This window comes from Acinonyx jubatus, chromosome D3, assembly GCF_027475565.1.
Source record: "Acinonyx jubatus isolate Ajub_Pintada_27869175 chromosome D3, VMU_Ajub_asm_v1.0, whole genome shotgun sequence".
Classification (NCBI taxonomy): domain Eukaryota; kingdom Metazoa; phylum Chordata; class Mammalia; order Carnivora; family Felidae; genus Acinonyx; species Acinonyx jubatus.
Window position 1 is genome coordinate 23,446,132 of NC_069392.1, and position 24,940 is coordinate 23,471,071.

The following is a 24,940-nucleotide window of genomic DNA, read 5'->3' on the forward strand; positions in this document are numbered from 1 at the left end:
TTCACTTTCTATTCGTGGAGTCTGCCCTGTCATAATAGTTTGGCTCGGTCCAAACTTCACCTCTCTCCAAGCTCCTCGACCATTGGAGGAAAACAGGAAAAAGTCATTTCTCAGTCTCTCTCCTTCCAAATCTCCCTTCTCCCTCAGACTCAGACCACAACGTTCAGTTTTTCTGTGCTTTTACACCCTATTTTGTTTGTTTTTCTTACTAGATTATCCATTTATTATAAAGGGATGTAACTCAGGAGCAGTCAGATGGAAGAGATGCGTAGGTGGAAAGTTCCGGGGAGCAACCAAGCCCTCTAGGCACACTATTCTCCCAACATCTCCATGTGTTCACAAACCTGGAAGCTCATTTACTCCCTTATTTTGCATAACACCTCAGTACCCCTTTCTGAAAATCCTCACTCCAACTTTAACCATTTTGACCCTGTCCTTCAAGTCTGCTTTCTCTGGCAGTCCAGTACATTTCCCTCAGGCTCCGCCCCTCAGCTTCCCTTCTCAGGTCCCAACCCTCCCTCCACTGAAGCCTCCTTCAATTCCCCCAGAATTCCATCCCCGCCCTTCCAGTCCTCCCTCCATTCTGGTCTCTATCGATCAAAAGCCTATCCTTAGGCCCACCCCTCAATTTCCTCTCTCACCGGCCGCAATCCCACCCTCCCAGTCCCTGCCCCCAGTTCCCTAGGGCTCCGCCCATCGACCTAACGGGTCCCGCCTTCTCCTTCCCAAGCATGATCGGCCCTCCGCGCTAGTTCGCCAGTCCCGGATGTGTCTCTCGCCCGGCGCATTTCCTGAAGCCGCCTTCCGTACCAGTCCATGAGGCTGAAGTAATCTCGAGTGAGGTCAGGTGGCTGCAGCGCGCGGCACTGTGGGCAGAAGAACCCGTCTCCCCGCTTGGGGACCCCTGGGCCGCCGCAGTTCCAACACTGGGGGGAATTGTTTCCGGCCAGAGACGCAGCATTGTAGCCTAGAGGTCTCCGCCCGCGGACCCCTGCGGGCCACAGCCCCCACACCCGGAGCAAGGCTCCAGTCCTTCCGCCCCACATCTGGCCGCGGCCTGTCTCGCCACGGTCACCTGCGGGGGGAAACCGTGAGCGAGGGCCCAACCAGACTACTGCTGCTGATTGGCTGGGCAGCTAAGGGGGCGGGATAACCCGGGGGAACCTGGATTCTGAGAATCCCGCTCCTCATATTAAACTACAACTCCCAGAAAGCATTGAGGCTACGCGTAGACGACCACATCGGCTGCTTTTCATTGGTCTGGCGGAGGCGGAGGGCTGTTTTGATTGGCTGAGGGTGGAGTTCGTATGTGCTTGTTTAGCGCCACAGTGCTGGCTGCGGCTGCTGTGAGTTGTGTGGCTGCAGGTGGGCTCACGCGGTGAGTCATAGCGGGGAACTTTCTCTTGGGTGTTTGGGGGGTTCGATTCCCGTTTTTGGGGTCTTGATGCGAGCTGAATCTCCCGAATTTTCACTTTGGTTTTTGAGCTTGGTTTGGGGGAGGAGAGGAACGCGTGGGCGACTGTCTTCCTTCGTAGATGAACTTCGAGGTGAAGTTCACTTCCCCTGTTACTTACAAGCTGAAACTGGCCCAGACGTGCATGGTAAGAAAGAACAAAGTTGTGTTCTTCAAAATCAGAGGGAAGTTGCTTTGTAAAGAGTTATATACATGTTAGTAATTATTACCATATTTTAGATTCAATTTAGAAAAAAAAAACCTATTGAGAACTCACTCTTAGCTGCTAGGCGCTGCAGGAACTGGAAACACACTGACCTGTGTAAGAGGATGCCCTGCGAGTGTCCATAAGTAAGTGTGTGGGATGGCTTGGCGAGGGCACCAGTCCACCCTGGGATTCAGTTTCTCTATTTGGAAAAAAAAAATGTGTTACACTTGTAAACCCTTTTCCGGTTGTCTGATTCTTTGGGACTGGAATTCTGTTCTCCCAATTATCAAGCATTGCTGGGGGAAGAACGTTCATGTGTCATCTCATTTAAACCTCAAGATCTATCTACTCCAGATTTGTTTGCCTCTAACCTTTCCATATACTTCCTCCTCATGGCTGAGAGTAATGTGTTTTCCGTTTGGTGGACCCTTACCAATAAGCAAGGATAGCAGCCACTACTTGACACAGTCTTTTCCCAGTTTTCAGGGTGGAGAAGTCTCGCTCAAAAAGCTGAAACCTTGACCGAGGTAGTATTAGAGCTGGCATACTCAGCTCTGGCATCACCTTACTGGTGTGGCTTAAGAAGAAGTCATCAGGATCTTTGTATTTGGAAAGCTATATAAATGTCAGTGTGAGTAATGTTTACTATGTTCTCCTGGAGGAATACCTGAGTATGGATATCTGGGGAGAAGAGAGAATGCCCCTCTCCCCTCTTTATAAAAATCACATTAGGGATTTAAAGTTAAGGATTGACTTTACTATAATTTCTGTTATTAAACTGTCCATCAAGTTAATTCTAAACAAGGGTGGGAACCTCTTACGGTTTCGGCAGAATTTTGTTGGGCTGGAAGGCCATTTAGGATGCTGAAAAGATGAGCATAGTAACTTAGCATCACAAAGTGCTAGGTGGAGTTGTTTAGAGCAGTCTTCTTTGTGTTCTGTCTCATTAAGTAGCCTGGCCCTTAGTTAGGAGTCAAGGAATCTAGAATGAACAAACAGGATGTGGTCTGCACAGTCTTGGGGCAGGTTTGGGGGAGGAGGGGCATTAGTGACATTTTACATAAATGGTCACCTCTTGAGTGGTGCGGTGAGTTAGTATATAGTTTCTCTTTAATCATCTTCTACTCCAATCCACACTAACATTCCCTTTCTTTCTTGTTCCAAAACATGAAATTTAAGTGTAGTGTTGATTGTATTAGTGAATACCTTTTAGGTTTCATTTCTAATTAAAAAAAAAAAAATTAAAAAATTAGATGAATGTAAGCTGTTATCAGTCTTCCCTCCCACCCCCAACTTAGTTAATTGCTTTTAGCTTATTTATAACCTTCAAATAATTTTTTTCTTTCTTTTCCCTGTGGTTTGTGGCTGCCCTACAAAACACTGATCTGGTGAAAGTGATCTGATGGCAACCTCAGCCCACAAGAACTATAGATCTATTTAGATCTATTTAGAATATTTAGAATATTTTTGAAATATTTAATTTTTTTTTAAAGTTGATTGATTTTGAGAGAGAGAAAGAGAGTGTGCACTCATGTGTGGAGGGGGAGGGGTGGAGAGAGAGAGAGAGAGGGAGAGAGAGAGCCTAGCAGACTCTTCCATGTCAGCACAGAGCCCAATGTGGGGCTCCATCTCACAAACCGTGAGATCATGACCTAACCCGAAATCAGGGGTCGGATGCTCAACTGACTAAGCCACGCAGGCTTCCCATAGACTGTTAGAATTTTAACTCTTGCAGAACATGCATGCTCCGGATTTTTTTTTTTTTTTCTGATGTAAATATGTCCGTCCTTCACTCTTGACCTTCAAGTCTTGTTCCTTGAAACTTATCTTATTATTGGCCACTTATTTTTGAGGTCGTAATGTCTCGGGAGACGGATGTGGAGGGTCAACCGCCCCATGGCAGTGGTGCCTGTTCACAGTCCCAAGGCAGCTTCTCGCAGTCTCAAGGCATCTCCTCCCAGTCTCAAGGCATCTCCTCCCAGACACATGGCTCCTCCTCACACTCGCAGGGCACGTCCAGCTCTTCCACCAACACAGCACCCACATCCAGCCAGTCCTCTCATTCCAGCTCGGGGACTCTGAGCTCCTTAGACACGGTGTCCACCCAGGAACTCTGTTCGATTCCCGAGGACCAAGAACCGGAGGAGCCTGTCCCTGCCCCTTGGGCTCGATTGTGGGCTCTTCAGGATGGATTCACCAATCTTGGTAAGACCCTTGGTTATATTGTGTAATATTTTAGTTGTAGAGAGTTGTAACAGAAAGCTTAAGACCGTCTGGAATGATCCCGGAGTTGGAAGGTGATGAAAGTTGGAACCAAGAAAGCAGTTTTGGGGGAGTTTACTGACTCTCACTTGCTGTGGATCCCCCTTCGTTTATTCTTTCAACAGGTGTTATTGGGCATCTGTAATGTTCTGTCTGTCTGAGGAGAGCAGTGGACCCTTTCCCAAGAAAAATGCTGATTCATTCAAACTTGCAAACAGTTTTGGACTCATCACAGAAACTTCACCACTTAACCCCTCCTATGGCAGCTTTAGAACATCCCTCTTACAGTTTCAGAATATGTAAGGCTGTTTGTTGACTGTTACTTGATTTTATCTCAAAATAGTCAACCCTGCAGTTTAAATACATTCATCCTCTCTGACACTTCCTGATTCCAGTAGGAAGGCCTTGCTATGTGTGTGTTTGAAATAGCATTTTAATATTAAAAGTGAATGATTAATGTATTATTTGTACCTTATCACTCTTTATTTCATGTCCAACTTTGATGACCTGAAAAAGAAACAGTAGAAAATGGAGAAATAATATAGGAATGTTTATAGGTACAACTTTAAATTGAGAAGTAAGTATCTGAAGCTATTTTGTACTCATTTTAAGCCATAGTTTTAAGATGGGGTGGGGCTGATGTATGGTGGGTGGGAAGCAGAGATAAGGGGAGAAAGGGTGAGTGGGCTGCATCACTTTTATTTATTTACTTATTATTTATTTTTTTTTAATTAATTACTTAAATTTTTTTTTTGAATTTACATCCTAGTAAATTTTTTTTGAATTCAAATTTTTTTTGAATTTACATACTAGTTAGCATATAGTGCAACAATGATTTCAGGAGTAGATTCCTTAATGCCCCTTATGCATTTAGCCCATTCCCCCCCTCCCCCACAACCCCTCCTGAAACCCTTTGTTTACTCTCTATATTTAAGAGTCCCTTATGTTTTGTCCCCCTCCCTGTTTTTATATTCTTTTTGCTTCCCTTCTGCGTGTTCATCTGTTTTGTATCTTTAATTCCTCATATGAGTGAAGGCATATGATATTTGTCTTTTTCTGGCTAATTTCGTTTAGCACAATACCCTCTAGTTCCATCCATGTAGTTGCAAATGTCCATCACTTTTAAAAGTGAGATTACATATATCTGAGGATCCTGATAGGGTGAACAGCATAAAGTATATGATGCTCCAGAAGGAGCTATCATAATTAGTTATTGATTCACACCTGTTTTCTTCTAGATGTTTTATATGTTTAGACCTTACCCTGATCCATTTTGAGTTGCTTTTTGTTTATGGTATGAGGCAGAGGTCCACATTTATTCTTTTGCATGTGAGTATCCTAGTTGAGCACATCCTTTTTTCAAATTTTATTTTGTTTATTTATTTTGAGAGAGAGAGAGAGAGAGAGAGAGAGAGAGAGTGTGGGGTAGGGGTAGAGAGAACAGGGGAGAGAATTCCAAGCAGGCTCCACACTGTCAGCACAGAGCCTGAAATGGGGCTCAAATTCATGAACCGTGAGATAATGACCTGAGCCAAGATCAAGAATCAGTTGCCCAACCGACTGAGCCACTCAGGCACCCCGTGTTTGAGCACTTTCTTGAAGAGACTATTCTTTTTCTGTTGAATGGTCTTGGCACCCTTGTCAAAAATTATTTGGCCATAAATCCGAGGGTCTATTTCTGGACTTTTCAATAACATTTTATTGATCTATGTCTATTCTTTTTTTTTTTTTTGATTTTTTTAATGTTTACTTATTTTTGAGACAGACAGAGCATGAGCGGGGCGGGGGGGCGCAGAGAGAGAGAGAGAGAGACACAGAATCTGAAGCATGCTCCAGGCTCTGAGCTGTCAGCACAGAGCCTAACGTGGGGCTTGAACTCATGAACCATGAGATCATGACCTGAGCTGAAGTTGGATGCTTAACCGACTGAGCCACCCAGATGCCCCTGGTCTATGTCTATCCTTTTATGCAAGTACCACAAAAATCTTGATTACTGTTGCTTTGTAGTAAGTTGTGAAATCCAGAGTGTGAGCCCTGATTTGTTCCTCTTTTTCAAGATTGTTTTGACTATTCTGGGTCCCTTACATTTCCATATGAATTTTAGAACAAAGTTGACACTTCCTGCAAAGAAGGCAGCTTAGATTTTGATAGGGATTACATTGTATCTATAGATTAATTTGGGGATTATTGACATCTAATATTAAGTCTTCCAATCCATGAACATGGGATGTTTTTCCATTTATTTAGGTATTCTTTAATTTCTTTCTGTGATGTTTTATAGTTTTCAGTATACAAGTCTTATACTTAAAAAAAGAAAGTATTCCTAAGTATTTTTAATGTTGCTTATTATATTATTATTATTATTATTATTATTATTATTATTACTAAAGTGAACTCTGTGCCCAATGTGGGGCTTGAATTCATGGCCCTGAGATCGAGAGTTGCATGCTCTACTGATTGAGCCAGTAGGCACCAGTGTTTACTTATTTTTATTGTGGGAAAATAGATACAACAAAAAGTTTTGTCACTGTAACCATTAAGTATACAATTTAGTGGCATTAAGTACATTCACAAAATGTGCAACTATCACCATTATCTATTTATAAAATTGTTCCTCTAGGGGCGCCTGGGTGGCTCAGTCGGTTAAGCGTCTGACTTCAGCTCAGGTCATGATCTCAACATCTGTGATTTCAAACCCTGTGCCGGGCTCTGTGCTGACAGCTCGGAGCCTGGAGCCTGCTTCAGATTCTGAAGCAGAGAGAGAGGATCTCTGCCCCTCCCCCGCTCATGCTTTGTCTGTCTCACTCTCAAAAATGAATAAATGTTAAAAAAATTTTTTTTAATTGTTCCTCTCGTAATTGTCCTCTTCCCCTCCCCTCCCCTACCCAAACTTTACATATAATTGACATGTAACATTGTGTAAATTTAAGGTGTACAATGTGTCAATTTGATGTAGTTACAAATTGGAAAATGATTACCACCATAGTGTTTACTAACATTTCCATCACATCCCATAATTACCATTTCTTTTTTGTGGTGAGAACATTTAAGATCTATGCTCTTAGCAGTTTTCAAGTATATAATGTAATATTATTAACTGTAATCACCATGCTGTACATTAGATCCCCAGAACTTATTCATCTTATACTTGGAAGTGTGTACTCTGTAATGAATATCTCCCCATTTCCCCTACTCTCCAGTCCCTGGTAACCACCACTCTTGTTTATATGAGTTTAGGTTTTTTATTTTTATTTATTTACTTAAAAAATTTTTTTAGTGTTTATTTTTGAGAGGGAGAGACACATAGAGCGTGAGCAGGAGATAGGCAGAGAGAGAGGGAGACACAGAATCGGAAGCAGGTTCCAGGCTCTGAGCTGTCAGCACAGAACCCGATGTAGGGCTTGAACTCACGAGCCTTCAAGCTGTGAGATCATGACCTGAGCCGAAGTCAGCCGCTCAACCGACTGAGCCACCCAGGTGCCCCGAGTTTAGGTGTTTTAGATTCTACATATAAGACACTTAAGTGAGATTATACAGTGTTTGTCTTTCTTTGACTTATTTCACTTACAATGCCTTCAAAGTCCATCCATGTTGTTGCAAATGGCAAGATTTCATACTTTTTTAATGGCTAAATAATGTTCCATTGTGTGTATTTGTGTGTGGGTATATATACACTTAATGGACTGAGCCACCTGGGCGCCCCCCCCTTTGACTGATTTTTATAGATATACAGTAAAACCTTGGTATGCGAGCCTAATTCATTCTGGAAACATGCTTGTGATCCAAAGCACTCGTATATCAAAGCAAATTTCAAGAACCATTGGCTCAGTTGTTATCATGTGACATTTGGCGTTACATACTACTCATACACGTACTACTCTTGCAAGACATCACTTTTTTATCAAGTTAAAATTTATTAGAAATGTTTGCTCGTCTTGTGGAACACTCACAGAACAAGTTACATGCAATCCAAGGTTTTGTCGTACTTAATTTTACTGCTTTTGTGCTTTTTACTTTTCTTACTTTGCCTGTGGTCTGCTTATGACCTTTCCTTTCTACTCAAAGTCCCTTTTAACGTTTCTTGGGGGTGGTTTAATGGTCATGTATTCCTTAACTTTTGTTTGAGAAACAATCTGTTCTATTCTGAATCCTAGACTTGTTAGAGTATTCTTTGCTGCAGGTTTTCTTGTTTCAGCACTTTGAATATGTCATGTCATTCCCCTCTGGCCTGTTAGGTTTCTGGTGAAAAATCGGCTGTTAGCCATATGGGTTTCCCTTGTATGTAACTGTTTTCTTCTCTCTTACTGCTTTTAAAATTCTCTGGGTATCACTACTTCTTGTCCTTTTTTTTTTTTTTTAACATTTATTTACTCATTTTGAGAGAGAAAGAGCTTGTGTGTGCAAGTGGGTGATGGGCAGAGAGAGAGGGAGAGAGAGAGAATCTCAAGTGGGTTTTGTAGTGTCAGCTCACAGCTGACACGGGACTCAATCTCATGAACCATGAGATCATGACCTGAGCTGAAATTAAGAGTCGAATTCTTAACCTACTGAGCCATCCATGTGCCCACTACTTTTTGTCCTTATAATTGCTGTGTCTTGGTGAGGAAGTCCTTGGGTTGATTTTGTTGGGGGCTCTTTGTGCCTTCTTCATCTGGGTGACTGTTTCCTTCCCCAGATTAGGGAAGTTTTCAGCTGTTAATTTTTCAAATAAATTTTCTCTCTCTTTTTCTCCCTTTTCTCTTGTCCTTCTGGGATCCCTACAATGTGAATGTTATTACACTTGACGGTCTTGCTGAGTTCCCTAAGTCTTCTTTCATTTATAATTATTATTTTTCTCTCTCCTGTGCAGCTTGATTGCTTTCCATTACACTGTCCTCCAAGTCGTTGATCCATTTTTTTTGCTTCCTCTAGTCTGCTATTTATTCCCTCTAAGTGTATTTTTAATTTCAGTTATTGAGTTCTTCATCTCTGATTGGATCTTTTCTATATTTTCCATATCTTTGTTAAAGTTCTCATGAGGTCCTCTACTCTTTGATCATTATTTTTATTATTATTATTTTAAGTTTATTAATTTTGAGAGAGTGTGCAAGCGGGGGAAGGACAGAGAGAGAGAGGAAGAGAGAGAATCCTAAGCAGGCTCTATGCTGTCAGCACAGAGCCCCGTGTGGGGCGCAAACTCATGAACTGTGAGATCTTGACCTGAGCTGAAATCAAGAGTCAGAGGCTTAACTGACTGAGCCACCCGAGTGCCCCAATCATTACTTTAAATTCTCTATCAAGTATATTACTTATGTTTGTTGCAATTAGCTCTTCTGCTGTGATTTTGTCCTGTTCTTTCGTTTGAAAAGTATTCATCTGTCTCCTCATTTTGTTCGACTCACTGTGTATGTTTCTATGTATTAGGAAAGTCAGCTACATCTTCTGCTCTTGAAAGTAATGGCTTTAGGAAGAAGAGGTCATGTAGTGCTCTGCAATGCAGTGTTCCTTGTTCACAGAACCTGAAGCTTCAGGGTGTCTCATATGTGTGTTTCCTGTACCCTACTGTTGCGGTTGAGCTAATTTTTCCTTCATTCCAGTCATCTGTGATGGCTGTCTTTGCCTGTTGTGGGCAGGGACTGGTCCCTGTGTTGTTAGTGGGCCAATTTGAGGCCGCCTAGGGATTCAGTTGAGTCAGACCAGGCGTTTGCCAGAAATGAGGTAGCATCAGGCTGCAGGTCACTTTCCATGTGTTGTCCCCTGAGAATCTTTCATTGGTGGGTGGGGCCTGTAGTCAGACCAGATGTTTGCTCCCAGCCCACTGCTGAGGCCCTAGTTGGACTGGTGTGTGTGGTTATTATCTTTCTCTCCCCCTAGTGCAGGAGTCACTTTGGAGTGGCGCTGGCCCTTGTCAGGACTACTTGCACACTGCCAGGCTTGTGGCACCACTTTGAACGGGTTCCGGCCTAGGGCCTATTAGAGGGTGGCAGGTCTGCAGGGGGACATGGGTGCATGGTGTAAGCAAAGTGTGTGTAGGTCTGCTGTGGGAGGGGACCTAGAGCCTGGGCCTGGCTGGAGCAGGCGTGTCCACAGAAGAACTTGGGGCAATGTGGTGCTGTTAATAACCTAGGTACCAAGGGTTGGTGCTACACAGGTTCCTGTAGCTGTAGGTGTTTTTGTGTGTAGGCCAAGGAGTGGGGGAGGGAAATGGTGCCTATCAGCTCCTCTGTTCCTGGAGAGAAGTCTCCCAAATATTCCTGCTTCTCCAGTATTTGTTCTGAGATTAGTAAAAGTCCTTCCTGTGTAACCCAGGTACTTTTCACATTGCTACTTCTATGCTGTATCTCTGCAGTGGTCTTTGTTGTGCTGTTTCCTTAAGGGCAAGGACTCAGTTTCCTCTCACCCTCCCAGGGACACTGCTGATTTTTTAAAGTTCCAGGTGTTAATCGCTGCTGATTGTAAGAACTCAAAGCAGTATGTTATAGGGATTCCTCTTCCTCATGCATGCTTCCCAGTGTGAGGGTCTGTTTCTTTCCTTTCTTTGTGCTATGGTGTCCCTACCTCATGGACAGTCCTGCAAGTTTGTTTGACTCCCTTCTGCATCTCTGCCCTTCCTACTCTCATCGGTATGACTTCTTTTCTACATTTAGTTGCGGAGGGTCTGTTCTGCCAATTTTTGGGCTGCTTTCTGAGTTATTTACACTAATGTGGGTTATCTAGTTGTGTCTGACATGAGGTGAGCTTAGGGGACTCCCACTTCAACAGCTTCCCATGGAAGACTCTATGATTAATATTTTAAGGAACCACTAAACTGGTTTCCACAGCAGCTGCACCATTCTATATTCCCACCAGCGGTGTATGAAGGTTTCAACTTCTCTACATTTTGCCCCAACTTACTATGTGTCTTTTTAATTATAGTCATTCTAGTGTGAAATGATCTCATTGGGCTTTTTAAATTTTATTTTTGTTTCTAAATGTTTATCTATTTATTTATTTTAGTTTAGCTTCTTTTTTTTTTAAACTTGTTTTATTATTATTTTTTTAATTTACATCCAAATTAGTTAGCATATAGTGCAACAATGATTTCAGGAGTAGATTCCTTAGTGCCCCTTACCCATTTAGCCCATCCCCCCTCCCACAACCCCTCCTGTAACCCTCAGTTTGTTCTCCATATTTATGAGGCTCTTCTGTTTTGTCCCCCTCCCTGTTTTTATATTATTTTTGTTTCCTTCCCTTATGTTCATGTTTTGTTTCTTAAAGTCCTCATATGAGTGAAGTCATATGATTTTTGTCTTTCTGTGACTAATTTCACTTAGCATAATACCCTCCAGTTCCATCCACATAGTTGCAGATGGCAAGATTTCATTCTTTTTGATTGCCGAGTAATACTCCATTGTATATATATACCACACTTTCTTTATCCATTCATCTATCTTTTGGGCTCTTTCCATACTTTGGCTATTGTTGATAGTGCTGCTATAAACATGGGGGTGCACGTGTCCCTTTGAAACGGCACACCTGTATCCCTTGGATAAATGCCTAGTAGTGCAATTGCTGGGTCATAGGGTAGTTCTGTTTTTAGTTTTTTGAGGAACCTCCATACTGTTTTCCAGAGTGACTGCACCAGCTTGCATTCCCAATGTTTGTTTATTTTTGAGAGAGTGTGTGTGTGTGTGTGCATGAGCGGGTGAGGGGCAGAGAGAGAGGGAGACAGAGGATCTGAAGTGGGCTCTGCACTGCCATCACAGAGCCTAGTGTGGGGCTTGAACTCACAAACTGTGATCATGACCTGAGCTGAAGTCAGGTACTTAACCGACTGAGCTACCCAGGCACCCCTCATTGTGGTTTTGATTTGCATTTTCCTGATGACTAATGATAATTGAACATTTTCTAGGTGTTTGTTGGTTATTTTATATAGTCTTTGGAGAAATTTCTATTCAGAGCCTTTGTTAATTTTTAATTGGATTTTTAATCTTTTTATAGCTGATTTTTTAAAAAAAATTTTTTTAACGTTTATTTAAAATTTTTTTTTCTTAAACGTTTATTTTTGAGACAGAGAGAGAGCATGAACGGGGAGGGTCAGAGAAAGAGGGAGACACAGAATCCGAAACAGGCCCCAGGCTCTGAGCTGTCAGCACAGAGCCTGACGCGGGGCTTGAACTCACAGACCGCGAGATCATGACATGAGCCGAAGTCGGACGCCCAACCGACTGAGCCACCCAGGCGCCCCTTTTTATAGCTGATTTGTAAGTGTTCTTTATATGTTCTAAATATAAATCCCTTATCAGATATATGTTTTGCAAATATTACTTCCATTCTTTGGGTTTCTTTTTTGTTATCTTTTTTTAAAGTTTATTTATTTATCTTGAGAGACAGGGAGAGAGAAAACTTCAAGCAGACTCTGCACTGTCAATGCGGAGCCTTACATGGGGCTTGAACTCACGAACTGAAATCATGACCTGAAACCAAGACCCGGGTGCTCAACTGCCTGAGCCTCCCAGGTGCCCTTCTTTTTCACTTTCTTGATGATGTTCTTTGATACACTAATTTCAAACTTGAATTGTGGCCAATTTCTCTCTTTTGTCACTTGTGCTTTTAGTGTCATATCTAAGAAGGCATTGCTTAACCCAAGATTACAAGGCTTCATTACTATTCTTTCTTCTTTGAGTTTTATAATTATAGTTCCTACTACAGTTAGCCTTTGATTTTGTGTGAGTTGATTTTTATATATGGTGTGAGATAAGGGTTCTAACTATTGTTTTGAATGTGGATATCTACTTGTCCTAGTACCATTTCTTGAACAGACTATTCTTTTCCCAGTGAACTGTTTTGACACTCTTTTTCAAAGTTAGTTGACTATAAATGTGGTTTATTTTTGGTCCTTCATTTCTTCCCTATTCATCTGTATGTCTGTCCTTATGCTAGTACCATAACATCTTAATGATGGTAGCTTTGGAGTAAGTTTTGAAATTGCAAAACATTGGTAACTCTTTCAACTTTGTACTTCACTTTCAAGATTATTTTGGATAGTCTGTGTCTTCATATTAACATAAGAATTTTAGTTTCAGATTGCTAATTTCTGCAAAGAAGGCAGCTGGGATTTTGGCAGGGATTGTGTATGTCAGTAGTATGGGCATTTTGCTATCTTTGCAATAGTATGATTTATCTATCTATCTATTTATTTATTTAAAACTTTTTTTTTTAATGTTTATTTTTGAGAGAGAGACAGAGTGCAAGCGAGAGAGGCAGAGAGAGAGGGAGACACAGAATCTGAAGCAGGATCCAGGCTCTGAGCTGTTAGCACAGAGTCCAGCGTGGGGCTCAAGCTCATGAATCTCGAGATCATGACCTGAGGCAAAGTCAATGCTTAACCGACTGAGCCACCTGCGTACCCCATCCATGAACATTTATAAAAGTCTTTCAAATTCTTTCTCAGCAATATTTTATAGTTTTTATAGTATTAGATTTGTACTTCTTTTGTTAAATTTATTCCTAAGTATTTTATTCTTTTTATGCTATCATAAATGTACTTATTAGTATTTTTAAATATACATATGTTTTTTAACTCTACATCCAACATGGAGTTTGAACTCATGATCCCAAATCTAAACAGTCACATGCTGTACCAACTAAGCCAGTTAGGCACCCCAAAAGGAATTATTTTTAAACTTCATTTTAGGTTAGTTAGTTCATTGCTCGTGAACAAGTGGGGGTTTTTTGGTTTTTTTTTTTTTTTGTATATTAATCTTGTATTCTGTAATGTTGCTGAATTTGTTAATTAGATCCAATAGTTTTTAGTGGGTTCTTTAGTATTTTCTGCATAAGATTATGTTACCTGTGAATAGAGATAGATTTGCTCCTTCCCTCCTTCCTTCCTTCCTTCTTTCCTTCCTCCCTCCCTCCCTCCCTCCTTCCCTTCCTTCCTTCTCTCCTTCCTTCCTTTCAGTGCCCTGGTTTGAATCTCTAGTACAATGAATAAAAAGTAGGGGCACCCGGATAGCTCAGTTGGCTAAGCGTCTGACCCTTGATTTTAGCTCATGTCATGATCTCATGGTTCATGGGATTGAGCCCCGTGTTGGGCTCTGTGCTGACAGTGTAGATCCTGCTTGGGATTCTCTCCTTCTCTCTCTGTCTCTCCCCCAAGCTGTGTTTCAAAAATAAATAAATAGACATTTAAAAAAACATTGTAAGAGCAGATATTCTTGTCTTATTTTGATGTTAAGGGGGAAGCTTTCACTATGTGGTTAGCCGTAGGCGGTTCAATAAGTGCTTTTTCTCAGGGTGAAGAAATTCCCTGCTATTCCTCATTTATTTTTATTGTTGTCACTATTGTTTTGAATCATGAAGGATATTGGGTTTTGTCAAAGCCTTTTCTGTCTATTGAGATGGTCTTGTGGTTTTGTTCTGTATTGTATTGTGATTGCATGTTACATTAATTATTTTTCAGATACTAACCCAACCATGTTTTCCTGGGCTAATTCTCACTTGGTCATATCTATCCCTTTTACATGTTGCTGGATTTGGTTTGCTGAGGCCTGTTGGTCTGTTGCTGTCTTCTGATGTCTTTGCTTTTGGCATAAGGGTATTAGTAGCCTCAGAATGAGTTGAGAAGTTTCCTTCCTCCTGTATTTCATGGAAGAGTTTGGGAATTGGTATTAGTTCTTTAAATGTTTGGTAGAATTTAAAATGAAGCTATCTTTTAGAATGCTTGGTTCAGTCGGTGGAGCATGTTACACTTGATCTTAGGATTGTGGGTTCGAGCCCCACATTGGGTATCGAGATTACGTAAAAATAAAATATTAAAAGTAAAACCCAGCTTTTGACTTCATTATTTTTTTTTTTAATTATTTATTTTGACAGAGACAGAGATAGCATGAGTGGGGGAGGGGCAGAGAGAGAAGGAGAGAGAATCCCAGGCAGGCTCCACACTGTCCACACAGAGCCCAATGCTGGGCTTGGGCTTGAACCATGAACTGTGAGATCAGGACCTGAGCGAAAATCAAGAGTCAGACGCTCAACCAACTGAGCCACTTAGGCTCGCCTCCCCTGCCCCTGCCCCCAACTTCTTTTCTTTTTTTTTTTTTAATTAAAGTTTACTTATTTATTTTGAGAGAATGTGAGTGGGGAGGGGGGCAGAGAGAGAGGGAGAGAATCCAAGCAGGCTCTGCTCGGCGTGGAGCCCAACACAGGGCTCAATCTTCTGACTGTGAGATCATGACCTGAGCTGAAACCAAGAATTGGATGCTCAACTGACTGAGCCACCCAGGAGCCGCAGTTTCATTGATTTTCTTAATTATCTTTGTATTTTCTATTTATTTCTGCTCTGAATTTTTTTTTTTTTTTTTTTTTGAGAGAGGAAGAGTATGCAAATGGGGAAAGGGCAAATGGGGAAGGGGCAGAGGGAGAGAATCTTAAGCAGGTTCCAAGCTCAGCATAGAGCCTCTTGCAGGGCTCAGTCTCATGACTGTGAGATCATGACCTGAGCTGAAATGAGTTAGATGCTTAACCTACTGAGCCACCCAGGCGCCCCTCTGCTCTGATTTTTATTTTTTTCCCTCTGCTTGTTTTAGATTTTGCTTGCTTCTCTTTTTCAACATCTTAAGGAAGGTTAGGTTATTGACATAAAATCTTTATTTTGTAACTTAGACATTAACAACAGTAAATTTCCCTAAGAAATGTTTAAGCTTCATCCCATAAGTTTTAGTATGTTGTTTTCTCATGTCATTCATTTCAAAGTATTTCTTAATTTTCCTTAATGATTTTTTTTCTTTGTCCCTTTGGTTTTTTTAGTTAATTCTGCTTAAATGGGAATTTACTAAATTTCTTTGTGTTTTTGAGCTCTAATTTCATTACATTGTTATTAGAGAACATACTTTGTGTGATTTCTGTTCTTTTATGTTCATGGAGTAGGTTTCTCGCTCTAGCTTATGTTCTATCTTGGAGAATATTTTTCATAAGCATTTGAGAAGAATGTACGTTTTCTTTTTGTTGGGTGAAGTGTTGGGACTATTTTATTTAAATTTCAAAATAATCTAATGAGAGACTATTTTTATTCTTACCTCCATTTTACAGAAGAGCAAACTGAGGCTCTAAGCCTCACTTGATTGATTAACTTGTCTACAGTCATATAGCCCAGAGTTGGTAGAGGCAGGATTTGATCCTACAACTTTTCAACTTTAAACCTATGTCCTTAACCTGCCATTGAGAAAGAAGTAAGTGTGCTGTAAGAAACGTGATGAAAGTTAGCAACCAAAGGGGAGTGTGGAGCCCAAGGGAGGCTTGTTCCTGTTTGAAATGAGCGTGAGAGAAACTGGTAGAGGAAGAGATTAAAAATGCTTGAGTAGGAAGAAAATAAGGGTGAGAGTGTAGCTTAAGGGCTGGAGCTGGGAAAGAGGGAGGGTGCTGTAGTCAGAAAGACATGGGTTCAAGTCCTAGCTCTGTCACCATCTAGCTGTGTGACCTCAGGCAAGTGATGCTACTTCTCTGAGCCTCACCATCCTCATCTGTAAAATGGGGCGGCGGAGGGGGGGGGGATGTTAAAGCAAAGGTGAAGATGATAGGCCAAAGGTCAGAGCTGAATGGGGATCAAAGGGAGAGATGGGTTAACTTATCCCAGATGATTTTAATTTTTTTGTCTGTGATATAGGATCCTTTGAGAGGGAGGACAGTGAATTCGAACTTCAGAGAGGTCTAGAATCCCTAAAAGAAAATTGCTTACCTAAATTTTCTTTTTCTTTCTTTCATTCTTTTTTTTTAACTTACCTAATTTTCAGTTCACTTGCCAAAACCAGTGTATCTGTTGCTCTCTCTACACACCTTCTCACCTGCACCCCTTCCCTACTGGGAAGATGGACCTATCCTTCCCTGGATTCATACCTCTCATTGCCTTTCTGAGAACTTCTGGTCCCCTTGCCTCCTCCCTTGTTCTCCCTGCCCTCCTCCACACTTCTGCCTGGGGGCTCTCCTGATCAGCAAAGGTCAGAACAGACCCTTTTGTAGGGGCCCACTTCTTACAGTCTCTGTCCACCATCCTTGGACTGTTAGTGTCCTGATGAATTCTCCATGCCCTTCCTTGTCCCAGCTGGTGCAGAATTTCTGCATTTCTAGTAGAAATACCATGGTTCATTTATTCCTTCCCCTATTAACAGATACTTAGGTTGTTTCCAGTTTTTGTTCCTGTAAGCAAGACTCCTTGAACATCTTTGTGGTTGTCTCCTTGGTCAATTGGCAGATGTGTCTGTGGGGTAGAGACTGAGTTGAATTGCTGGGTCTTTGAGTTGGCATGGCTTTACTTTGTAATGGATGATGCCATATTGCTAAGTGCCTGTATATTCTTATTTTCCTTTTATTTTTAGATTAATTATAATTCACAACACATTGCTTGCAACTGGCGTTTAATACTCAGCATTGTATCTTAGATATCCTTATCTCAGAATGTAAAGATTCTCATTCCTTTTTATAGATGTAAGTTTTTTTGAAGTTATCCCTTACTAATGGAGATTTAAGATGTTTGTAATCTTTTGCTGTAAGAATAATGCTATAGTGAATAACTTTTTAGTTTTGTCCTTATATCGTTTCATAATACATATGCCTCTATCCATAGGATAAATTCCTAGAAGTGGGATTTCTGGGCCAGTTATGTGTGTCTATGTAATTTTTAAAAATTGACGTGTGGGGTGCCTGGGTGGCTCGATAGGGTAAGTGTCCGAGTCTTGATTTCAGCTCAGGTTATGATCTCACGGTTTGTAAGTATGTGTGCTCTCTCTCTCTCTCTCTCAAAATAAATAAACCTAAAAAATAAAAACCTCACAGTGAAATGCACATGACATAAAATTAACCACTTTATTGTTCTTTCTTTTTTTTTCTGAGTCTCTTTATTTAATTAATCTCTGCACCCAGAGTGGGGCTCAAACTCGTGATCCTACAATCAAGAATTGCATGCTCTTCTGACTGAGCCAGCCAGGGGCCCCAGATAAACCATTTTAAAGTGAACAGTTCAGTGCCATCACAACCTTTGTCTAGTTCTGAAACACTTCTGTTACTCCAAAATAAAACCCTGCACCTGTTAAGCAGTCACTTCCCTTTTGTCTCTCCTCCTGCCCCTGGCAACCAGTAATCTGTATTTCATTTCTATGGATTAAAGTATTCTGGATATTTCATATAAATGTAATCATACAACTCATGGTTTTTTTGTGTCTGGCTTCTTCTAATGTTTTCAAGGTTTATACATGTCGTGGCATGTATGGGTTGTAGCATTTATTTTTTATGGCTGAATAATATTCCATGATAGGGGCACCAGGTTAACTCAGTCAGTACAGCATGAGACTCTTGATCTCAGGGTCATGAGTTCAAGCTCCACATCAGGTGTGGAGCCTACTTAAAAAAAAATGCATATATATATCTACATATATATATTCCATTATATGTAAGTACCACAATTGTTTAAAAACATTTTTCTTAATGTTTAATTTCTTTTGAGAGACAGAGACAGAGAGACAGAGGAGTGAGTAGGGGAGGGGCAGAGAGAGACACACACACACACACACACAGAATCCCAAGCAGGCTCCAAGCTGTTAGTGCAGAGCCTGACGCAGGGCCCGAACTCATGACCCGTGAGATCATGACCTGAGCCAAAATCAAGAGTCGGACACTTAACCAGTTGAGCTACCCAGGCACCCTGAAATATGAAATTGTAATGTATTAAATTAAAATTAAAATTTAAAAATTTTTTTTAAATGTGTACATGTTTATGCATTTTTTAAATTTCATTTTTAAAAAATATTTTATTTTTAAGTAGTCTCTACACCTAACGTGGTGCTCGAACTCACAATCCCAAGATCAAAAGTTGCATGCTCTATGGGGTGCCTGGGTGGTTTAGTCGGTTAAGTATCCAACTTCAGCTCAGGTCATGATCTCACGGTTCATGAGTTTGAGCCCTTGTCGGGCTCTGTGCTGACAGCTTGGAGCTTGGAGCCTGCTTCAGATTCTGTGTCTCCCTCTCTCTCTGTCCCTACTCTGCTTGCGCTCTGTCTCTTGCTCTCTCAAAAAGTAAACATTAAAAAAGGAAAAAAAAAAGAGTTGCGCGTTCTACCAGGTTCCCCTGGTTTTTAAATTAAAAAAAATTTTTTTTTTACCTCGGCCATTTTTTCATGTTTGAGCCATTTGTATTTCTGTCTCTTGTAAATTGTCTCTTCATATCCTTTACCCATTTTTTACTGGATTGTTTGTCTGTTTTTATTTGTAGGAACTTGACATATATTAGGGAAATTAGTACTTTGTGATATGAGGTGCTAACATTTTGCCTGGTCTGTCTTTATCAACATTTACTTGCCTACTATATTCATTGCCCTTGGTGCTGGAACTAAAACACAGGAGACCCAAGGCAAACTCCTGGAGTTTGTTCTAAAAGGGGTGTGTGGGGAGACAATATATAAATAATCAAGATAACTTCCAATTATGGTCCATACTTAGAGGGAGACAAAACGGGATGTCATGATAATGGATGACGAGGTAGGAGTCTGCTGATACAGAAAGCTGAGTGGAAGATGACAGTTTGAGTCTAGACACAAAGCAAGATGACTGTGCAAGTAGCTGTGTTTGAACAGAGAATGCAAAGGCCACAAGGTGGGGGTTGAACCCGACATGGGGCAATGGAAGCCACCAGAGGGACTAAGTAGAGTGATCAAGGGGAGCGGTGCAAGGTGAGGCTGGGAGGGAAGCAGGGGCTGGATCCTGAGCATCTAGCCTGCCATGGGGAGGAGTGCACATTTTATAGAAAGTAAGATGGGAAGCCTCAGGAGGGTCATGAGTAGGAAGTTATTCGATTTTAAGTGTTTTTTGAAATCATTAATAATTGCTTGAGAACTTTTAATGATGGCTTGTTATTTCATAGGTATGTATAAGTCACGATTTATTGAACTCATTGGAAAATTGTTCTTTTCCTCCTCCCTCATTTTTATTCCTATATTGTTTTGATAAAGGTATCTGTAAGCTTGATTGCTTTCTTAGGTTATTTTCCTCTAATTACATTTTACAAGCAGTTTTTAAAGGTGTTTGATGCATGAAATTCGACAGCACTCCGGTGTATACTTTTGTGTTACAGAGTGTGTTAATGACAGCTACTGGTTTGGGAGAGATAGGAGCTGCGAATACTGCTTTGATGAGCCACTGCTGAAAAGAACGGATAAATACCGGACTTACAGCAAGAAACACTTTCGGATTTTCAGAGTAGGTGACAGAAATCCATATGTTTGGGAAAATTGGTAATCTAGTCCTTCACCGTGAGATATCTTAGCACTGTCACTCCCCACTGTTAAAACTTTGAAATAAAATGTTCTCTGTTTTAGGAAATGGGTCCCAAAAACTCTTACATCGCATACATAGAAGATCACAGTGGGAATGGAACCTTTGTAAATAGAGAGCTTGTAGGGAAAGGAAGACGCCTTCCTTTGAGTAACAATTCTGAAATTGCACTTTCAGTGTGGAGTAATAAAGGTAACATTACTATCTTCTGGTTACTGAATCTTTTTTTCCTCTCCTGTAAAGGGAAGATCGACATTATGCCCTTTGCCGAGTATGGTTTAGTTACGTAAAGTAATACGGTTAGTATTCAGGATTCAGCTCAGTCCTGGGTGCATCCTTAAATTAGGAAAGATTTCTATCAAGATTGAATTTCTAAAGTTTAACTGCTGTGATAGGTTTTATTTAAGGCTATATGCTGTCAATGGGATGATATTGCTTAAGATGTTGCATTGTTCATTGATTGATCCAGTTTGTACCACATCAGTCTTAGATGTCAGTGAGTTGTTGTTTTAGACCATTAATTCTTCTCCCTCCCTCCCTCTTTCCTTCTTCCCTTCCTTTCTCATTCTTCCCTTTCGTTCCTTCCATTCATTAATTGCACATATATTTATTGAAGTTTGTTTATATGCCAGGCATTAGGTTTTTTCTGTAAGAATCTCAGTTTAAACCTTCTTCCTTCTTGGGGCACCTGGGTGGCTCAGTCAGTTGAGTGTCAACTTTTCATTTTGTCTCAGATCATTGTCTCACAGTTCATGAGATTGAGCCCCATGGGATTCTCTCTCTCCCTTTCTGCCCCTCCCCTTTGTGCACACATGTGCGCGCGCTCTCTCTCTCTCAAAATAAATAAACATTAAAAAAAAACCCCAAACTGTCTATTTTCTTAGATACCACTTGGTTATTGTCTGAAAGTTTTGATGTTTATTGTCATCATCACGCAGCATTTTATAAGCAGCCGTTCCTAAAACTACTAATATCACATCTAAAATGAACAGCTGTCATTCAGCACATAAGGAATTAAAGCAACCTAAAGAGTTACATGTAATCTCACAGTGATTTTAAATCCTTGGACAAAAGGAATACTTTTGTTTCTTTGATTAAAAACAAACAAACCCGCAGAATTTCACAAAACTATCTGAGGGTTGAATGAATGGGAAGGGAGTGTGTGTGGGTAATAACTTAAAAATAATAGATCTCCACGGGGTGCCTGGGTGGCTCAGTGGTTAAATGTCCTACTTTGACTCGGGTCATGATCTCCTGGTTTGTGCGTTCAAGCCCCACTCTGGGATCTGTGCTGACAGTGTGGAGAGCCTGCTTGGGATTCTCTCTCCCTCTCTCTCTGCCTCTCCCCCACTCGTGTGTGTGTGCTCTCTCCCTCTCTCAAAATAAATAAACTTAAAAAAAAACTAGATGCTCACAAACGCTGTCCCACAGATCCTGGTTTAGTAGGTCCAGGGATTTAAAAAATCTTGCTTAGGGGCGCCTGGGTGGCTCAGTCGGTTAAGCGTCCGACTTCAGCTCAGGTCACGATCTCACTGTCCGTGAGTTCGAGCCCCGCGTCGGGCTCTGTGCTGACTGCTCGGAGCCTGGAGCCTGTTGCGGATTCTGTGTCTCCCTCTCTCTTTGACCCTCCCCCGTTCATGCTCTGTCTCTCTCTGTCTCAAAAATAAATAAATGTTAAAAAAAAAAAATTAAAAAATCTTGCTTAGGTGATTCTTAGGCAGTCAGTCTTCAGCCTGGCATCTGGGAACGATGGCCACGCTGGGCATCCTAAAATGCATTTTATGACAGTTTTCCCTATTTCTGACTATTTTGTTTTCAATCTGATAATTATAGTCAGGGCAGCTGCATAGGGTTTTGCTGTTTGAGAACACCTGGTGCAGGCAACATCTGAATGCTGAAATTTGGCCTGTCTTACTTGACCAGCTGTGTGCCACCTTTTCGTAGTTGGTCCATCTACGGGGCAACTGTTCTGAACAGATGTGTTATATGGGCTAAAGGTGGCCTTAATTGAAATAGATCAGACTGGCACTCTGCAGATGGCATTCAGTTTATTGACATTTTATTAGGCATTTGTTATTTGTACTTTAACGTCAAAATCTAGATTGCTTTGAAAAAGGTGCACTGCCTGGCCATACTGAGCCTATAATTCCATAACTGGAGGATTTGCCAGTGCTCAGTAGAGCCTTCCTGGTTTAGATGGACGGCATGTTTTCCCCATTCAAGTCCTCATTGCTCCACGTTGTCCCACCCTCAACCCAGCCTTCCCTGTGTACATGACCTTGGCTTGTATGGACAACTGAATTTGTAGCTCTTGAAGTAGACCTTGACATCTGTGAGATGTAGCCCTCCAGAGCCCCTCAAATTCCCAGATTCTCAGATGCCACTGGAACATCTAGGTTCATAAATATCCATGAACACAGAGAAACTGTTGGTTTGCTGGAAGGTTTCCTTCACTATGCAAGTGTCTGTCTTATGTAGACCAGCCTGGAATGAAGCACACTCAGGTGGCTCAGATTTGTGCCAGAGACTAGAACTCTTGGTTACTCCAGGGAGGTCAAAACCTGTTGCCTGAAATCTGAGAAACTCAAGGGTCTTAACACATTTTACTGTTTCAAGATATTGCAGGCAGTTGCAAATTTACTATTGATTTTGTAGAATTGAAATGTCGATAATTGATTGCAGCCTTGGTTCACGTGGATGGTTAAATTTTTAAATGAGTGGGGTTATTTTTTTTCTTTTTCTGGAATACAACCCAAATAATGGAGAAAAAGGGGATTTGGGGGGAAATGCTATTTATTTAACTTTACAAGCAGATTCAAGATGGTTGCACTATAAAATGCCAGACATGTAAAGGTCTATGAATGGCAAAGAGAAATAATACTAGTGTGATGACCTATGGTCTAATTTTTTTGGGATGTTTATATGTCTAGAACATTTTTTTCTATGCTCGAACTGACTGCTTTTTGGTTCTGGGTTTATGCTAATCTGCATGGGTGTTTTATATTAGTTGCAGTTGACTAATATTCTGAGACTGAGGAATAAGATTAGCATATATGTATGGATTTCCTGCACTAACGTGAGATGATGTTGTGTATTTCTATTGAAGAATGAGATTTGACTGTCATTGTCCATGGGTTTCTCTGGGTTTCATAACAGGGGTTAAACTGGCTAACCAATTCCTTTAGGGTTAGGTGTTAAATGTAATTGAAAACAGTTGTCTTATATTCCATATGTTTACTAAATTTTAGGACCATTTTATCTTTATCGAATGAATTAATGAGACCTATTTCTGCCCTTTCCCCCTTAGTTTTTGTATTTTTTGACCTGACTGTAGATGATCAGTCAGTTTATCCTAAGGAATTAAGAGACGAATACATCATGTCAAAAACTCTCGGAAGGTAAATTGTTTTTTTGTTGTTACAGAAATTGCAGTTCATTTTTTTTCTAAACATTTGTCATCGATTAGGTTCTTGTTCCTGGTTTATAACATTTATATTTGTAGGACACCTATTTGTGATAGGCATGTTATTCATTTACTTGACTATCATCAGTTGAAATGAAGAGTTTTCCTTATACATTTTATCTTTGATAGCTCAATAAAGTGGCTTTAAAAAAGTTGGTATTCACAGGGGCGCCTGGCTTTTACTCAGAAGAGCGATTCTTAATCTCAGTTGGAAGAGCATGCGACTCTTGATCTCAGGGTTGTGAGTTCAAGCCCCATGTTGGGTGTAGAGGTTACTTAAAAATGAATAAATAATAACATTTAAAAAAAAGTTGTTACTCACATACCATACAATTCACACATGGAAAGTGTACAATTTAGTGATTTTTAATTTTTTTAATGCTTATTATTTTTTATTAAAAATTTTCTTTTTAATGTTTATTTTTGAGAGAGAGAGACAGAACATGAGTGGGTGAGGGGCAGAGAGAGAGGGAGACACAGAATCCGAAGCAGGTTCCAGGCTCTGAGCTGTCAGCACAGAGCTCGACGTGGGGCTTGAACCCACGAACAGTGAGATCATGACCTGAGCCGAAGTTGGACGCTTAACTAACTGAGCATCCCAGGCACTCCTACAATTTAGTGATTTTTAACATTCACAGAGTTGTGAAACATTTTCATTACCTTCTAAAAAGAAACATTTACTGCATTTCTGCCTTCTTCAGAATTTGTGACATCTTGGGAACTGAAATGAAACTGACCACTGAATATGGCAAAGTTCTCAAAATTTTTGGTTTCAGGACCCCTTACATTCTTAAAAATTACTGAGGGCACCCAAGAGCTTTTGTGGCTGATATCTGTTGATATTTGCTATATTAGAAATTCAAATGGAGACATTTATAATATTTGTTAATGCATTAAAGAACCCAATTTAGGTTAAGATAACTGTGTTTTAAAATTTTTAAATGTTTATTTTTTTGAGAGAGAGGGAGAGAGACCGAGACAGAGCACGAGTGGGGGAGGGGCAGAGAGCGGGAGACACAGAATCAGAAGCAGGCTGGCTGCAGGCTCTGAGCTGTCAGCACAGAGCCAGACGTGGGACTCGGATTCACGAACTGCGATATCATGACCTGAGCCAAAGTTGGATGCTTCACTGACTAAGCCACCCAGGTGCCCCCAAATAATGTTTTTAATGCAGAATAATTGTTTAACTAAAGATTAGTGAGAAGAGAGGCGCTGTTTCACATTTTTGCCTATCTCTTTGCTATCTGGCTTACTAGAAAATGGCTAGATCCTGACA

At 40.8% G+C, this 24,940-nt stretch overlaps 2 protein-coding genes across 27 annotated transcripts in view; one reads left to right on the forward strand and one right to left on the reverse strand.

Annotated features, from left to right (window-relative positions):
* Nucleotides 1-1,145, reverse strand: part of HSCB (HscB mitochondrial iron-sulfur cluster cochaperone) — a 30,833-nt gene extending 29,688 nt beyond the window's left edge. Inside the window, exon 1 of one of the 6 annotated variants that reach the window (XM_053206585.1) lies at nucleotides 811-1,139. In XM_053206585.1, coding sequence (XP_053062560.1) covers nucleotides 811-1,046 — 236 coding nt within the window. In that variant the 5' untranslated portion in view covers nucleotides 1,047-1,139. The other 5 variants (XM_027050692.2, XM_027050691.2, XM_015083658.3 and 2 more) reach the window with 5 other exon arrangements.
* Nucleotides 697-24,940, forward strand: part of CHEK2 (checkpoint kinase 2) — a 46,771-nt gene continuing 22,527 nt past the window's right edge. For 3 of the 21 annotated variants that reach the window (XR_008291884.1, XM_027050679.2, XM_027050680.2), the window contains exons 1-5: nucleotides 1,236-1,601; nucleotides 3,515-3,866; nucleotides 20,002-20,126; nucleotides 20,246-20,393; nucleotides 23,509-23,599. Coding sequence is in view for 20 of the 21 variants with exons in the window: in XM_027050679.2 (XP_026906480.1) it covers nucleotides 1,536-1,601; nucleotides 3,515-3,866; nucleotides 20,002-20,126; nucleotides 20,246-20,393; nucleotides 23,509-23,599 (782 nt within the window). In the remaining variant the exon portion in view is untranslated. Of the gene's footprint in view, nucleotides 843-1,210; nucleotides 2,293-3,514; nucleotides 3,867-4,048; nucleotides 4,223-4,439; nucleotides 4,501-5,230; nucleotides 5,253-12,208; nucleotides 16,112-20,001; nucleotides 20,127-20,245; nucleotides 20,394-23,508; nucleotides 23,600-24,940 lie in introns of those variants that run through there. The other 18 variants (XM_053206579.1, XM_027050684.2, XM_053206576.1 and 15 more) reach the window with 18 other exon arrangements.